The sequence below is a fragment of the Thunnus albacares genome, chromosome 22, assembly GCF_914725855.1.
Source record: "Thunnus albacares chromosome 22, fThuAlb1.1, whole genome shotgun sequence".
In the NCBI taxonomy this organism is placed as follows: domain Eukaryota; kingdom Metazoa; phylum Chordata; class Actinopteri; order Scombriformes; family Scombridae; genus Thunnus; species Thunnus albacares.
Genome location: NC_058127.1, coordinates 20346065 through 20363739, shown reverse-complemented (window position 1 = coordinate 20363739; position 17675 = coordinate 20346065). Strand labels below are relative to the sequence as shown.

The following is a 17675-nucleotide window of genomic DNA, read 5'->3' as shown; positions in this document are numbered from 1 at the left end:
GTCCTGTCACATAGTGTTGCTTTTAGAGAACAGGTGCGGTGTTTTCATGCAGCTAAAATAAAAATACTGTCAAATATCAGCTACTAAAATTAATGTCTAAAATGTCTGTTTTTAGCCACGCAAACAGTGTGGGTCTGTGGATGACAATGTTGGTCTGTATCCAATCCTTTTTATGACTATTTATGTCCAAATAACTGCAAAACTCATGACATTCCTATTAGCCAACTTTACTTTGTGTTTAGAATGAATTAGCTGATGTTACCAAGCTAACGTGCTAAACTCAGCTGGCGAACACGGCAAACATTATACCTGGTGTTAGCATGCTGGTGTTAGCATTGTGCCCAAGTACAGCCTCATGGAGCTGTTGCTATAGAGATTTATTTAGGCCAGTGGTTCTCAAACTGTGGGGTGGGCCCCTGTGGGGAGGCGTGGAGGAGGGGACACGCATGACCAGAAGGAAAATGTAGAGTCGAATGAATCTGACTCATGTGGGGGAACAAAAACAAGTGTGCTCTGATAATAGCAAGACTATCAAGATTCAGCTTTGCAAGATTTCTTCACACAGCAAAATGAAGCCTGTTTTGCTCTCAGCTTTATAGCAGGAGAGTTTTGCATCTCTTGTGTCTAGAACCTCTCATGGACAAAGTTTATCTTGTATTTTTAAAAAGACACTTCACTGATTTTACACATTTTGAGTTTACTTGTCATTGTTAGCCGTACACAGCCTGTGAAAACATAATGTCTTCTGTGGCTCTGAAGAGAGATTTCTAGTCTTAGAAAATGACCATGATGAGAAAATGACCATGATGATGTTATAGTGGTGTCATCAGGGTTATTTCAGCTTGGAGATGGAAAGTCTGTGGTACGAACTAGGCAGATGGAGTTTAAAATATGTGGGTACATACCAAATAAATTGTTGGAATACCCCTCCAGTTTGGACAACTGAAGCTAATGAGAAACCTGCATGAAAATATATTTTATATTTTTGGAGATTTGACTTATCTGTTACACTGATTAACACTCTTAATTGGCATAAATTTCTGTTGGTTTCCAAATTGGATTGTGGAAGAAATGACTGATTTAGGCTATTTGTGGTAGACAGGTGGGCAGAAATTACGGTAATTGGACAAATAAAACTGTCACTTGTTGTTAATGTGACATTAGGATTTATTTTGTCTTTTTTTGACAGTAGTTATGCAACATAATAGCTCGGTGTGTTCCTGCTTTGGGATAATGTATTGTTTATTTTTTAATGGTCAAACAGTTGTCTGACAGCAGAACAGAGAGAATAATTAAGCAGGTTTGAGTGCTGTGTCTCCCTTGTGTTCCCATTTGTTGGAAACAGAAAACGAGTCTGAGGTAACAGAAAAGTGGGCTTCTTAACACTACAAGCATTTACTTCCTCCCACTTCCACATCAAAGTGTCACTTAACATTCAGCGGGAATGCTAACAGTACAGAAAATCCAGCAAATCTCCCTCTTCATTTTAGCTTTTACCTCTATAAACACTTCGCCTCATTCTGTCAGTAGTGACATTTATTTTAACCTGAGATAAAGTCACGATGGGTGTGCACGGACTACTTTCTGTCTTCCCACTGTTAGCCAAGCAAGCTAGCATGGAGTGTTAAAGTCATCACAGGCCTCAGGAGCTAAGTTGATAACTCATAGTGTTTGGCCTTATCAGCAAGAGATGGCCCTGTGCTGTGAGGGGAATGACAGAATCTGAGTCATTTGTTGAGTTTATGCCCCTCCGACTGCTGTGTTTCATGTTCTCTGCTCTGGAAAGACCTCAGAAAGCTGTGCAGCCACAGCGAGCCCACCAGCCCTCCATACTGAAAAAAAAACACTTCGTGAAGGCTTCTAACTGGGTTTTGTTCAATTTGGGTTTATGCTGATGCAAAATTCATTTCAGTGTGACACTTTTCATGTCAACTATTTCATCAAAAACCTCCTCAGGAAAGCAATTTAACAACTTCAAGACCATGCAACATTAAAGCTCTTTACTGATGGCAAAAGTAATGACGATAACGTTGAAAATAAACCATATTCAAGCATACTTTTGTGGAATGTAATCATACTGTTGCTTTAGAATGACTTCAGGCTGTGGTTTTCCCATAGATGACAGGTGTCAAATTGTCAGTTAGGTTATAAACAAACAAACTGCATCCGTCTGATATGAGGGAGGCATATCAAAAGCGGATGACGCTGACTGACATCAAGACAACTAATTAGCAAACTAATTAACTGTACATACCTGAGACCTGGCGTTGGCAGCGTCGTTCTGATGATCTGTTATGACAGTTGTTTCTGCTCAGCTCTCAATGCTAAAAATAAAGAAATGAGTTCTGTAAGAAAATTAGCATAAAATAAAACATTTCTTTTTGCCCTTTACAATATTTCACTTTCATTTACATACGTTCATGTGTGTGTAATGTAATGTGTGTCTGTTTAATTCATTACTTCACATTTATTTTGTTTTGAATTCTCTTTGGCCTCAAGTAATGTACATGAGGATGAAGAAATTTACTTCAGAATTTTTTGATAAAGACCAATATAGGTCAAAATCAATCATTTCTTAAATTGTGTCATGAATAAGTCTAGTGAAAGGCTTTTATTATAACCTTGGTGTCGTTTCTGTTCCAACACTTTTGCTCACTCGAAATGTATCTGAACTGAAGGTCACTTCTGAGGGGTGGTTCACAGGAAAAAAGCTAACATTAATGCTTTTCTAATTGCCGAATCCTTTTCGGCTTTATTTTCCCTATGTGGATCATCAACTGCTGGTTATATTTTCCCCTCTTTCCTCCTCAACTACTTCATGGGGTCAACAGGGGAATGTGTGGGCTTGTGTGGTAAAAACGTGTGCAGCTGAATGCAAAGCAGTTCCTCAGTAAAGGCACCTGTTGCCTGTGAAGGAGAGAAAATAAGTAAGAAGTAGGATGAATAAGAGAGGTAAAGGAGCCATCTGTTGCTCATTCAGCAGCAAGGACAGGTGGCTCTGAACTGGTTTATATTGCTGTAGCAGGAAGAAAAAGACTTTAATTAATGATTCTCTCTCCCCTGACTCTCTCCTTTCTTTTTTTTTTCTTGCTTCTTCCAGGTTCAGGGACGATAAGGGCTACGTTCTGTACCCTCAGATCGGGGACCGGCTGGACCTGATCTGCCCTCCGCTGGACACCATCAGGTCCACGCCAGAGTACGAGTTCTACAAGCTCTACCTTGTGTCGTCAAGGGAGCAGGCGGACCGCTGCGAGGTGACAGGCCCTCCGAACATCGTGCTGACCTGCGATGAGCCCACCCGCGAACGTCGCTTCACCATCAAGTTCCAGGAGTTCTCGCCCAACCTCTGGGGCCACGAGTTCAAGAGCCTGCACGACTACTACATTATCGGTGAGTTCGAGGAAGCAGAGCGAACATTGGAGATTAGGGGGATGGAGAGTCTGTGTGTGTGTGTGTTGAGGTTTAATGCAATGTGTGCGGGGGTGATGGGGGGGTTGTTATGATTGCATGGCTGATTTCTGATTGTGGCTGAGTGTGTTTGTTTATTTCAGTGATGATGGTGATGATTGGGCGGGTGTGTTTAGAGTAATTAGGTTTGAGAATTGTGTGTGATCCGGTCCATGGGCGGATACAGTAGAGGACGTACACTGCAAAAAATGACCAGCTGGGTGTGTAGTTTTCAGGATAATTTTTTTTAAAAATCAAATCTTGATGTGCCTGAAGATTATTTGACTGACGTTAATTAATTTCATCTTTGTGAAATTGAACACTTCATCTCTTTTTTTTCTAAGCACAAGGAGAAACTTGCCAGTCTTTTCATTTGTTGCAGTGTGTCACAGGATTTGCCCTTCTTTGCCACTTAAGTGGGATTTTGTGTTTAGTGAAGTATGGTTACATTTATGCTTCAGCATCATTCTAAGAGTGTATGTATGTGTATGTGTGTGTGTGTGTGTGTGTATCTGTCATTGCTATGTCTTTGTCCTGCTCTGCTGCTGTGCTGGCCTGGGGCCTGTTTATTGTTTCTGCTAGACTTGCAGTGACCGCGAATGGCCAAGCACAGTTTGTTTTGGTTTATTCGGAAGGTTTGTTTGGAGTTAGGCTGTGAAGACCTGATGAGGTCATCAAGGCGAGCCAGGCCAAGCGTTTGTATCGGACAGAACAATCTGCGAGTAAAGGTCGCGTCAGCCGAAACCTGTGGGTTGTTTTTAAATACAGCCGGGGGAGCCGAGAGCATTCAGCATTCACAATTGGAGCGATGAATGCAACACACACTCATGCGCATGCACACATACACATTCTCTCTCACGCCCGCAAGTTTCCAGTACAAACACGAACACTGTAAAAAAAAACCCTCAGGAGTGAGAGAGTGAGCAGGATAGACAAAGCAAGAGAGAGAGAGAGGGAGAGAGAGAGACCCTGTTTGATTCCCATAGCTCTCCTCCCACGCACCTGCGAGCTCTGTTCACTCAGGTGTGCAAATGCTCTTTTCACTTCTTTTTATCTGCGGGTAGAAAAAACCCTAAAAACTATGGAACGAGTAGAGCCAGGAGGAGGAGGAGGAGGAGGAGGAAGCTGGGACAGAGATGGAGAGACAGAGAGAGAGAGAGAGAGAGAGAGAGACAAAGAGAATATAAGATCTCTCGAAGTCTGTGAAGTCCCTCATGCCTCTTTGTATTCTATATTTGTTCGCCGGTTTCTGGTGATCTCGGTTTTTGCTATCAGTCCTCATACCCGGCGTGTTTGTGAAGAGAGGTGAGGCACTGGGCATATTTCTTCTGCACCCTGCATCATTATCAGCATACAAGTATTTCTCTCAGATTAGATATGAGTAGGTGAGATAGCATGCAGCAGTGCAGTAAGCCACCGTATGTATGTGTGTGTATGTATGTGTGTATAGGTGCACTGTACTGCACCCAAGGACCCTATGATATAGGAATTTGGGCCTGATAAGTAGGGAGGAAAATTAATGCAATCTGATACCTGCTGATACCTGATTCGATGACTGACAGATGTTGAACAAACGAACAGCAACATCAAATACTGCAAGAAACTGACACGACAAAACAGACTCCCTGATAGTTACATTAAACTATCTCCTGATTTAACATCTGTTTATGAGCATGTACATGTTTTTCTATCTTTATATCAATATTGTGAAATTATGCTAGCAGGCTAATGCTTGCTTCATATACTTTACTATATATGTAATATTAAATGCTAATACTTATAAATGTATAGTATATTTATCACTGGGAAACATTAGCGTGCATCTATTTCTACAGTACATTTAATTACATTGGTGTACCACTATGTTCTTTTCCAGTCCAATATCCACTCAGTGTACAAAATTTCTTCCTTTTATTGAACTGCTGTTGTACAGTCCACATCTCATACATATTGTCTGTACAGATGCACTTCAGTTGTAAATATCAGGGGTTGTCAGATTTTGTTGTTGTCCAAATTCAGAATTCACAAAACATGTACAGAAACCCATTACTGGGCCTCCATAATTTAGAAATACAGTATAACACAACAGGTTTGACTCCAGTTTGCCTTCCAGAGCTTGTGTTAGTATTATCATCTGTTGAAATCTGGTACAAAATATCTTTTCACTTGCGTGTCAAGCCATCAGGTATTCAGCAGCATACCGATTATGCACCATCACCATGAGATCTGTTGTTTTAGGGACTGTCCCAGTTAGTTTTTCTTATCTTTGGTGTTCAAAATGACCACGAGGTTAAATTCCTCATCTCCCATGTTTGCACAGATAGCGATAGTCGTCTGCTTATCGTCGGAAACTTCCATCAATGTAAAAAAAAATCTGTCTTAAACTAGAATTAGGTTACATTGCAGTGAAGTAAATACCCTCATGGAACACTTTGCCGGACCAAAAACATGTACTCAAAGGGCCGAATGTGGCCCTCTGTCTCTATTTTTGACCACCTCTCCTCTGTAGTTCCACCTGGCAACTGGAGTGTCCAGAGATAGAAACACCTTTATCTCCACATACAGGCCAGACTGATCGATTGACAGCTCCAGCCCGATCAATGACGGCTGCGACACTAGGTCACACACACAACCACACACATTACACATGCACTCACACATTTGGAGAGGGAGAGACTTGGAGAGGTGAGGAGACAGGTGAGTAGCTGATAGTAGAGAGCATTTGGTACTGATAACATCAACAGATAGCCTGTGTATAGTGACCAGCGTGTCTTTGATTGCATGTCTTCTAATGAAGAATTGTTCTTATAGTCTCTCACCAGAGCTTCTGTGTACTTAATGAGGCTGTGAGATAATTAATAGCTATTAATCTTACTGTTCATTTGGAGACACATATCTGCAGTAGTGTGGCCCTATAGGGAGAATATTGTGCATATTGAACACACTGTGGACTGATTTGTTCCTGAATGTAGTAACTGTAAATGTATGTTTGTGCATGTGTATGAGGGCACTGATGTATGCACAAGCCTCAGGGAAATCTTGTTTTAATTAATCTATAGCATAGCATGATTCAGTTTGTACACTGCGGGCCAAGCACACATGGAAAGTGTATGTGTGGCAATGTGGAGGGAGGAGACAAGGCAGTGGAGGTTAATTAAGTTAAACTCATTACAGATTACGAGTAACTTGCAATCTGTTTCCTTTGAAGTTTGCCACTACAGTGCATAATAAATGATACTAAAAACTCTTTATGATTTAATTTCCATGTCATAATTTGTGTTGTCATCATCCACAAGTAGGATCACTAATCAAAAAATAATGTTTGTGTCTTCCATTCTAATCATGTCTTGAGAAAATCTAGCAAGTAATCTGAAAAAATCCAAAATTTCCTGTCTGATTGCTTTGTTTTTGCAAGTCACTAATGCATTACAGATGCCACTGTTTTGTAATTAGATTACTCGAATCCCATTAAATGTAATTCTTTATTTCCGAGTCCTGGGGAGAGGAGAGATAGAGTGGGAAAATCGATTAGTTATACTCATTGATTGATGTTTTCATTCATAACACGAGGTCAGAGTTTATGTAAACCCATTTCTCGTTCACACTCTCCCTCTCTCTCCGTCTGTGTCTCTCCCTCAGTCTCTCCACCCTTTAGTTTCTCCCCTCTCCTCATCTCTTTCACTATTCAAATCCCGCCCCACACACACACACACACACACACACACACACACACATACACCCACACACACAGACATGCTCAGTACATCAACCCAAACCGCAGATCAAGCCTTTCACTGCTTTTAATGAATCCTTTGAAAGCAGGCGCCAGGGCCTTGTGTAACACACACTTGTTGCATGCATGCATGAGCACATACACATGCACACACACATTCACAATCAGTGCGGTCTTGATGACGTGTGTCTTATTTAATGAGAACTGCAAGAGGAGACCATCTCCATACAGCTGACCTGGTTTAAAACATAACATACACATGAGGAGAACAGAAGAGTTGTTGTGAAAACCGGTCCAGCTGATTTTAGACATCCAGTTCACCCAAATTATGAAAAAAAAATGCTTTCTCACTTATCTAATGTAGTATCCAGGTATTTCAAATTTATGTGCCCAAGTTTTGAGATATTTGTCTCTGGGATTTCTGCCTCTGGCCCAGTATGACTGAGGTGACAAGAATGTCACTCATGGTGCCCATTAGAAAATGACATTTAAAGAATTCAACTGCAAAATCTATTTTTAGCAACAATTTCCTGGTTACTCTGGATCATCCACAGACCTGTCTGTGAATAATTTGATCTGTACTGCTTTTTAAAAAAAAAACCTGAATTAGTTCTTATAAAACCTGTTTACAACATGTTCTGTGGATTGACCTAAAAAAAAAAAAAACAGGGACATTTTTTTTGTAATTTCTGCAAACTGACTGTTATTCAAGCGGCCTCTCAGAAACTGAGTGATGGAAGTGAAGGCAGGAAAGATGCAGAGAGGGCAGAGGGAGCGGGGAGACGAGTGGGAAGAAAAAGAAAAAGGTAAAAGAGGGATGAACAGGGAGTAAAGAGAGAGGAGGGGAAGAGAAAGAAAGAGATGGAAAGAAGAAGATGACAACAGACAGGTCAGTTTGTTGTCGTGTGTGTGTGGCTGATGTGAATGGGATGTGAGCTTCAGTTGACACACAGACATGGTATCTCATCTGCAGGTTGACACTGAAACAACGCGGTCACTTTCAATCACCGCTGCCCCTGTCAGGCGAATGGGACACACACACACACACACACACACACACACAAGTAAATGCACACACACAAGAGCGCACACATACATGTTGGAACACACACTAACAGCAGTGAATGATTGCAGGCTCACAGTCAACATACATATGACCTCATATCAGATAGATCTCTCTCTTTCTCTCTCTCTCTCTCTCTGTCTCACACACACACACACACACACACACACACACACATGCACGTCACTAATTAATCAATTGATCAAGTATATTTGTCACATGTAATCATATAAGACGCAATCAAAGTGAAATGTAATCCCACCAGTTCCTTCAATTTGTGCATTAAAAAGAGTTTAAATAGAATAGGAATAGCAATAAATATATATATATTTGATGTTGGGGGGGGGCAGTCTTAGGCAGTAACCTCATTTAGGATCCTAGTGGCCTGAGGATGGAAGCTCTTCCTGTGCCTCTCAGTGCTGGCCTGGTGTATCCGGTGCCTTGTTCCTAACCGCAGAAGGGAGAAAAGGCCATTATCCGGGTGGTTGGGATCCTTAATGATTCTCCTAGCCTTAATCTTGCAGCGCCTGATGTAAATATCCCTTAGGCAGAGTAGAGCACTCGTTCAGCCAAACAGACCACTCTTTACAGGGCCATGCGGTCCTGTTCAGTGCTGTTTCCTTACCTGGCTCTCAATGGTGCAGGAGTAGAAATTCCTCAGTATTTTTGGAGATACCCGGAATTTCCCCAAGGGTCTGAGGTGAAACAGTCTCTGCCTCGCTTGCTGATATCAAGTGGGGAGTAGTTCCTGCCCTGCTTCTTCCCAAAGTCAACTATCAGCTCCTTAGTTTTGCTGACATTCAGGTGTAAGTTGTTGTGTAGCGTGTACTACTCTACTACTCTACTTCCTTCAGGTAGGACTTTTCATTGTTATCTGTGATCGGTAACTCCAGATCAGGTGAGCAGAAATGTGATAGCATTTTAATATTCCTGCTGTCACACCAATCTTTTGTCACCATAAAACACACGCCGCCTCCTTTTTTCTCACCAGAGTCCTCTGTTCTGTCAGATCAGTTTACAGAAAAAGAGTCAAATAGTGCTGTCTGGTATTCCAAGATTTTGCCAAGTTTCAGTGAAACAAAGTATATTACAGTTCTTGATACGTGGAAAGTGATGTGGCCACAGAGGTCCTCCAGTTTATTATCCAACACCTGTACATTAGCTAGCAGGGTGCTTGGCAGAGAAGATCCATGCGGCCGGGATCGCAGCTGGTGTTTAATCCCTCCATGTTTACCACGGTGTTTCCTCCAATGTTGAGATGGACGCAGAGATAGTCTTGCTTGTGTACGTGGTCAGGGTCGTAGCTGGTGTTTATCCCTTCCACCTTTTCCTTGATGTTTACTCCAATATTTACATTTGAAAACCTCGACGGGCTGGATAGCAGAATCGGCAGGAAGAGAGTTTACATAATGGTAAATTGACCATTTCCCTATCCTGATGACTGACTCATAGTCATGTTATCATTGTCCATTATTATTCACAAAAAGTACAACTTATATTGTAAAAATAAACGTTAAGAGCATGAATTTGCATAAGTTTAGCAGAGCTAACGGAGAGGCGACTGGGTAGGTCCGCGCCTTCCAGAACAGCCTTCCTTGGTGCTCACACTAACATATGCATGGTCACATCGGCATACACAAGGGCATTCATAAATATATGCACTCACACACACACATCGGCATACAAGCAGCCTTGTGGTTGCAAACACACTCAAAATAGCTCACACACACACACACACACACATACACACACCCAAAAAGACACACACACATAAAGTTTTGGTGAGATCTGCTGTGGTGAATGGGTCAGTCACTGTGGGACTGAAGTGTTGTTGTTGTTGTTGTTGTTGCATACCAAGACAGATGGCGGAATGTGTGTGTATATATGTGTGTGCGCACGCGCAGATACAGATATGTAATTGCGTTTTGTGTGTGACTATGTGACTGTACATATATGTATGGATATGCTGGGTGGACATGAATGTATTTTCTGTGTTTGCCATGTGTGCATGAATGACTCCCAGTGGTGTGTTTAGGGAGCAGGGCCCCCGGGGCTTTGCGGAGAGCCTGGTGCTTGCCGTCGCACAATGGCAGAGATAAACAACCCCCTATAATATGAATAATAGAATAGCTGACTGGAGCCTGCGCACCTAGAAAAATAACTCTGTGTGTTTGTGCATGTTTGCATGTGTGTGTCTTTGGGTAGGTTTATGAGTGTTTGGAGAAAGTTAATGGTGTGTTGGTGCGTGTTTGTGTCTGTATGGTAGTCATTTGCATACCACGGTTTCTCACTCTCTTTTCTGCAAACTTTATTTTCTCTCTGACTGGGTATTGTTTTCCTCTTCTCTGCCTCTGTTTGTCTTTCTTGTCTGTCTCTTTCTTGTGTGTTTGTGTGTGTTCTTGAATCTGTGAGTCACTCTTTAACTCTTTAATGACAAATTTTGTTTTTGTGTGTAACAATTTGGGACAGGGTGCGGCTAATATATGTGTGTGTGTGTGTGTGTGTGGTCTAATTGTTGGACAGCGCAGGACCAGCACAGTGCGTTCATACTCACACAGCAATGTCAAAGTGTTCAATAATGCAGAGGTACTCACTGGTTTATTTATCAGGGTTAAGCTGAAATAAATGACACAGACTCCAGATGGGATGGGAGGGAGGGAGGACAGAAAGAGAGGGGGGGGAGACGGAGAAAAAGGAGTGAGCGACAGATGAAGAGAGAGAAAGATGGGGAAACGACAGCAAAACTGAGAGTGAAGAGAAAGAGAAGACAATGGAGGAGAGAAACACTGCACTGCAGCCTCAATGAGCCGCACCTCTTCACCACTCTGCGTTAGTTTATGATTCCCCATGTGCATACGTGCGTGGCTGCGAGTGTATGTGTGTGTGTGTGTGCGCGTGTGTGTGTGAGGCACTCGTGTTTGTTTGTGACTGCGGTGAGGAGAGCAAAAGTGAGAGATTCAAGTAAAGGATGCGTAGAGGGAGGGAAAGATGGAAAGCAGCTGTGTGGAAGAGGTGGGGAATCCAGGGACTCTGAGAAATCTATATCTGCTGAATATTTGATCAAGTTTAAGCCCTCTGATTTGAGCCTCCTGCCAGGCTCTAAAGCAACCACAGGCACAGGGGAGAGGAGAGGAAGAACTGCAGGAAGGAGAGAGAGGGGAGTAAAGGAGGGAGAAATAAGATGACCACAGTGAGGGGTTTCTGGTAAGGGTATTGGCTGCTTTTTTACACAGAAATCCCACTGAAATGGAAATCCTTGTGTAGCTCTATATATACCATCTCTACGCCTGTCATAGATAAAGCAATAAAAACTTGAATACCTGTTACCTCTAGTGTAAACATGGAGGATATTAAACATCTCTTGCTATTTTAATTTTGTTTAGAGCCAAAACCACTAAACAAACACCCTCTTTTTTGACTATAAGCTAGAAAATGATCATTCAAATTTATACAGATTGTGCAAAGATTCTGTTCGGTTTTTCATTGCCTTCTTAAATAATTCACAGTTTTGTTTTGTATGCACTTCTGTTACAAGATAAGACATTGTTGTTATAGTGATATTGTGATGTTACAATGGTTTATATAAATATGATTTCAATTTTTTTGTGCTTTTAAGCGACGGAAGGTTTTTCAAGGTTGACTGAGGACTCAACTTTATGTCGTCCCAAATATGGTAACCAGCCCCCCTCCTGGCCTGTATTTGAGCAGCTGCTTGTTAAGGGTGTAATCATTTGTTTTTTTTTATATTTTCCTAGTTGAAAAAGATCCAGGAATCCTGCACACTGTCAGTCACTTTTACTCACTTTCTTTAGTTATGAAGCTTCGGTTGGTAGATCCTCTTCAGATAAGATTCATCATGGATCTACCAAATTAATCTTAGGTGATGAAGGGCTGTGTGCAGGACTTTTGATTCCTGCCTAGAGTTTTAGGTGCTACACACACCTACGTATTTCCTAGGATTTAATGGAGTGCAAAAACATGTTTTACCTGTTTGCTTCTTTAATGACAAATGACAAATCGGGCCACAGACCAGAGCCTCCCCTTCCCGACCACCATGAATCTTACTGTACGTAGTGACACATAAGTAAAATTGTGTGACACATTTTTCCACTTCAAATGTGTTTAGGCTTTCACATCTGCTATGGCCCTCGGGAGACATCCCCAGAGTTCACTCGAAGCCAACCCCTGACAACTGTTTTGAGGTGGACCTGAGACTGCTTTTCTAGCTTGCAACACATTTTTCACACTCCACCAAACACATCGAATTCTAGGGGCGAGCAGCGTCAGTTAAACTCTCATGTGTGAAAATAGCCTCAAATAAAGCGCAAAAGTGGAAAATGGAATAGAATAGGCCAGCAGGGGTTTGGTGCAACGGATCCAACTAATTTCCCCTCTAGAGATGAAGTATATCTGCATCTCTCGATACATAAGAGGAAGTGGAGAGTATTTAAAAGAATGATAGTCAACTGAAGGGTCTAGTGATCTAAGTGATTAATCCAGAGATGAGATTCATGTGTGTGTCTTTATCATATTCATTACAGTATGTACAAATACAGTGTGCGCGTCACTGCAAAGCCACTGTAAACACGCAACATACTGTACGTCACACCTATATTGTTGGATACAAATGAGGCCAAGGCATTTCTGGTAAAGATAATCGGAGAGAGGGGAGGGACAGGAATGAGCTGATGTAAAGTGACACTGGGAGAGAGCGAGGGATATTTGGGCAAGAGAAAAAGAAGAGAGAGGGAGAAGAGAAAGGGGAGGAAAAAGATGAAAAAAAAGATGTGTGCTGAGTGTGAGTAAGAGAAAGTGACAGATCGCCTGGCCGATTTAGGTCAGCAATCAGAGCCGCGCTACTGTCTGTGAGATTGGCTGTGTGTGTGTGTGTGTGTGTGTGTGTGTGTGTGTGTGTGTGTGTGTGTGTGTGTGTGTGTGATGTTGGCTGAGCTCTTGTGTGTGAGGGCAGAGGGTGCATTTGTGGATGTTGGTGTGTGGTTGCATGAGAGTCCTGTTTGTGTGTCTGTCTGTTTGTATGGAGAGCTGACAGTGTATTAGAGAGTTTGTGTGTGTGTGTGTATGTGTGTGTATGTGTGTGTATGTGTGTGTGTGTGTGTGTGTGTGTGTGTGTGTGTAGTTGTGTTGGTGAGGTGGGGGTTGATTGCGTGAGTAAGTGTGAATACGTCTCTCCTGTTAAAGGTCAGACAAGAAGAATCCCTCCTTAATTGGATTGGGCCTGGTTAACATTGTATGATTCATTTAACCTTCCTACACTGTCTGTCTGTCTGTCTCTTACATACACATACACAAACTTTTCTCGTCCCCCATCACAGCTTGACAGACAAAGGCGTCATTGTGCTGGTGCCTTCTGTTGAGGAACCTTTTGCAGAAGGATGTGTTTCCCGGCAATCAAACATGGGCGAGTTTAAAACAAGCGCACCTCTCGGCTGACCCCTGCCATCAGTAGAATGCATTAGCCTGCTAATATAGCTTTGATTTAGTGTCCAAGTTCAGGCAAACATGACCCCTGATCAACATAATGAACACATTCACACAGACAGATGTGTAGCTCAGCACATAGACATGCAAACATGATGTGTGTGTGTGTGTGTGTGTTTGCATGCACGTACACACACACTGAGAAACTTTGTGTTTAAACTTTACTTGAAGAACCATCTGTCCTCCCCTTTTTTATTGTAAATAATTATTTAACAGTTTGGGAAATACACTTACTTTCTTTCTTTCTGAGCGTGGGATAAGAAACAGCTGGAGTAAGGGCATGGTTAGCCTAGCTTAGCATAAAGACTGGAAACAGGGGGAAACTGATAGCCTGCGAAAAAATGCAATGTTATCTGTCTTATTTACACAATGTATCAGCGCATGTTTTCTTTCGGAGAGTGAGATGAGAAGATAGCATCAGTCTGTGTTTAGCCTAGCTTAACATTAAGAAGCAGGGGCAGGAAGCTAACTCTGTCTGAACTGAAAAAATACACCGACCAACAACTCTAAAGTTAGCTTATTTACACAATGTGTCCAGTTTGTTTAACCCATACAGAACAGAAATGTAAACAACAATTTTTTATTTTTTTTTTAAAAATTTTCTGAGTTTGCTTGATAGAGTTGATGGTTTTGGTCTTGGACACACAATGGAAGAGGTCAGAGATGGTGTTATGTGTTTGTTTGAACTAAGTTTGGACAAAGCCAGGCTGGCTGTTTCCCTTTGCTTACAGTCTTTACGCTAAGCTTAGCTAACCACATCCTGACTCTAGCTCTGTGTTTAACGCACAGACATGACATTGGTATCAATCTTCTCATCTAACTTTCAGAAAGAAAACAAATTGTTGTATTCCCCAAAAATGTTGAACTATTCCTCCAACAGAGAGCAAGCGAACATGCATACTGCTGCTGTTGTTTTGATGAAAAACAGTTTGCCTATAAGTAACAGGCGTGATCTCAGCCATGGGAGAGGGAGATTATGGTTTTCTCCGAGAAGGATTGGAGCCGCAGCTGTTCAGTAGAAGACGGAGAGGAAGAGGAGGAGCAGGAGGAGGAAAAGTGAAAGAAAGTAAATTACAGGGAAACAAGACAAGCTAGAATCACTTAAGCATGCCAAAGAAGAGACAGAGGGAAAAAAGGGGAAGCAGAGGAAGGGTTGGCTGTGGACGGGCTGATGAAAGAAGGATTTTTATGTGCTGTGAGGAGACAGTAGAAGAAGACAGTGTTGACACTCAGTGGAGCAAGAGGGCCCACGGCTCAAAGACACAAGGACAAACAATCAGCCGCAAATCCTTTTTAACCACCATTTAAGCAGCCCTAATTACCCCAAAAAACTCCACAAAGAACATCATTATCACTGGGTGCCTGTGCACGTGCGCAATGTGTGTGTGCGTGCACGTGTACTCCACTTGTTTATTGAGGAGAGATTCATTAGCGGACTGGCTGTTTACTTGTTCTCGACTAATCGTCATTGTTGTGAGATACTTTGGGTACATTTCACAAATACAACAAGGCATTTTTCGACAATTTTTTACCCCCGCCTCTCGCCATCAAAGCCCAAAACCTTCCCCTCCCACACACTCCACCTTTATTGGCTGGAGGATCTCTATCTCTCTCTGCTTCAGCCTGCCTTTTGTTTTTTTTTTACTGTAGGGTCAAGTCAAGCCAAAAAAGCTTAATTTGATGCATGTTGTCCGCTCTGCAGAGCCAAGGGTTTGATAATCGCTTAGAATGTGCAAAACATGCGAGCCAAAAAAGCTGGGAAGTGGAACAAGCGGTGGAACTAATGGTCCTGATGTTGTCATGGTCTGTGTAAGTCTGTGTGTCGTGCTGCGGGGCCAGACGGGGCGAGGCTCGGTGGTCGCAAATCAGCGGCAGGGTTCGGCGTCTCGAATGTCACATGGAGTGGAGCCGTGAGTAAATGATATAGTAAAGAGTTTCAGATGAAGACGGCTTCAAGTAGTCCCTGTAGTTCTAATATTAATCCTCTCTGTTCCCTCTGGGGGGGCTTATCATCCATATTAGTGCCACACATCTGCTGCTGCTGTATGCGCTGATTATATATTGATGGTGGGGGTGGGGGGGTTTGGTAATTGAATACCCTCATCACAGAGGGGAGCGCTTGGTCTTGTTTCTCCACTTCAGACTACCTCAAGTGGGTGGGGGAAGGTAGATCTGGTTTGCCACTTCTGTGTATGTGTGTGTGTGTGTGTGTGTGTGTGTGAATGTGTGTGTTTGTGTGTAAAACCCTTTTGTCCGCCTGTACCCACCCCCGGCTCCAGCTTTAGATCCAGACCCTAACCACGGCTCCAGCCCTGCTAACCACTGGTTTAATATATGCAATTAAGAAGCTAATTAGAGTAATTAATTCAGTCAGGGCCAAGGCCCAGCCTGGCCCCTATTCACAGCTTTGGAACTGCCATAATCCTCCTCCCTTCACATACACACACACACACACACACACACATTAACCACACAAAGAATAACACACACAGACACTGCTATGCCCTCATTATGAGCGGGGTCTTTGTTGGCTGTGTGTGTGTGGTGCCAGAGAAGTCGGGAGATGAAGAAAAGGGTGTAAATAAAGACAGAGAAAAAGTGAGGCAGTCAGTTCGGTATAATGAGTGAAAACAGTGAACTAATTCATTGGCACCTCTAGTCTCGCTCGGTTGCTCTCTTGGTGGCGCTGCAAGAGAAGAGGGCCCTGTTTTGGCGAATAGCGTCTTACCTCATCTGCAGCAACAGTTCTGCTGTCATTGCCTCTGGAAGCCAGCCGGCTGGGAGGAAAGACAAGGTTTAATGGAGAATGCCCAGCCTGTTTTATTGGTTCAACCTTTATTTATCCAGGTTTGTCCCTTTTGAAGATTTAAGAACTGTTTTTATAAGCCCGACCTTGCCAAGAAAGCACTATTACATTATTGCAGGTCCATTTCAAATTATTTGAAGCTTTAATTAAGAGTAAAGTCCTGTTTTTTCTTTTATTTTACAATATAACAAGGTGAACGGGGTAGCTTGTTAGTCTTTAGTGATTCATACACACGCCATAAACCTTTGATAGCTTGCATTTGGCTCAGCTCTTGCTGTACAGAAAGAAAAGGAGTAAGTAATTCCAGGTTTGTTATTTTTGGAGTGTGATTAGGAAATGTGTGATGAATTGAAGATTAGAGCAGCGAGACAGATTTACAACACATGGAGCACACTGCTTTAAATGGATTACTGATAAAGTAATCGAAGAAGTTTTAGCGGCAGCGCCGAGGAAGAAAAAGGTCGCTAAACCCACAAATATGACACTGAGTGACAAATTAGTCATAGTTTATTTAGGGCTGACGCATTATATGAGATGCTAACATGATTCTGCCTATTTTCTGGGATTTGTGCTACCTTTTTTTATCACCGAGCCCTCCTGTGGAACTGATATTTTTAGCTAAGCACCCCTCATAGAAGACATTGACGTTGAAGTGTTCTCTTTTTGCCCCCTGAGTGTGGAGAGTACGTCACACTTATATCAATACTTACACCGCCAAATCAGTTATTTGAGGTTTTGTCAGTCAGTTTGTGAGTGGAAAATATCTCCCATCTGCCATGTTTTGGCATGCTGTGGCTTTTTTTTTTTTTTTTTTTTTTTTCATACCCAGGCCTTTAAAAGAGCTGCTAGCAGTCCTTGGAGGTAAGAGTAGTGGGCTTGTGATCCTACGGGAGCTGTGTGTGCTGTTCAGTGCCGCGTGTGTGAATGGCACATTTAAAATATGAATTCGCCTGAGCTGTTTTTACATCAGAACCTCACACTTGACCCTGTTAAAAGTTTCACTCAGGAGGGAAAACTCTCTTTCTCTCCTCCGTGTCTCGTATGTCGTGTTCTCTGTTTCTGTCATTCTGCATGTCCATCACTCTGTCTGCAGTTCTCTTTCTTCACTGCACACTTATTACTCTTTT

General features: G+C 42.4%; 1 protein-coding gene across 1 annotated transcript in view; it reads left to right on the top strand.

The window, feature by feature from the left end:
- The window catches only part of efnb3b (ephrin-B3b), an 80027-nt gene that overhangs the window by 36413 nt on the left and 25939 nt on the right, over positions 1 to 17675 (top strand). Inside the window, exon 2 of the mRNA XM_044341581.1 lies at positions 3101 to 3390. Within this exon, the coding sequence (XP_044197516.1) occupies positions 3101 to 3390 (290 nt within the window). The remainder of the gene's footprint in view (positions 1 to 3100; positions 3391 to 17675) is intronic.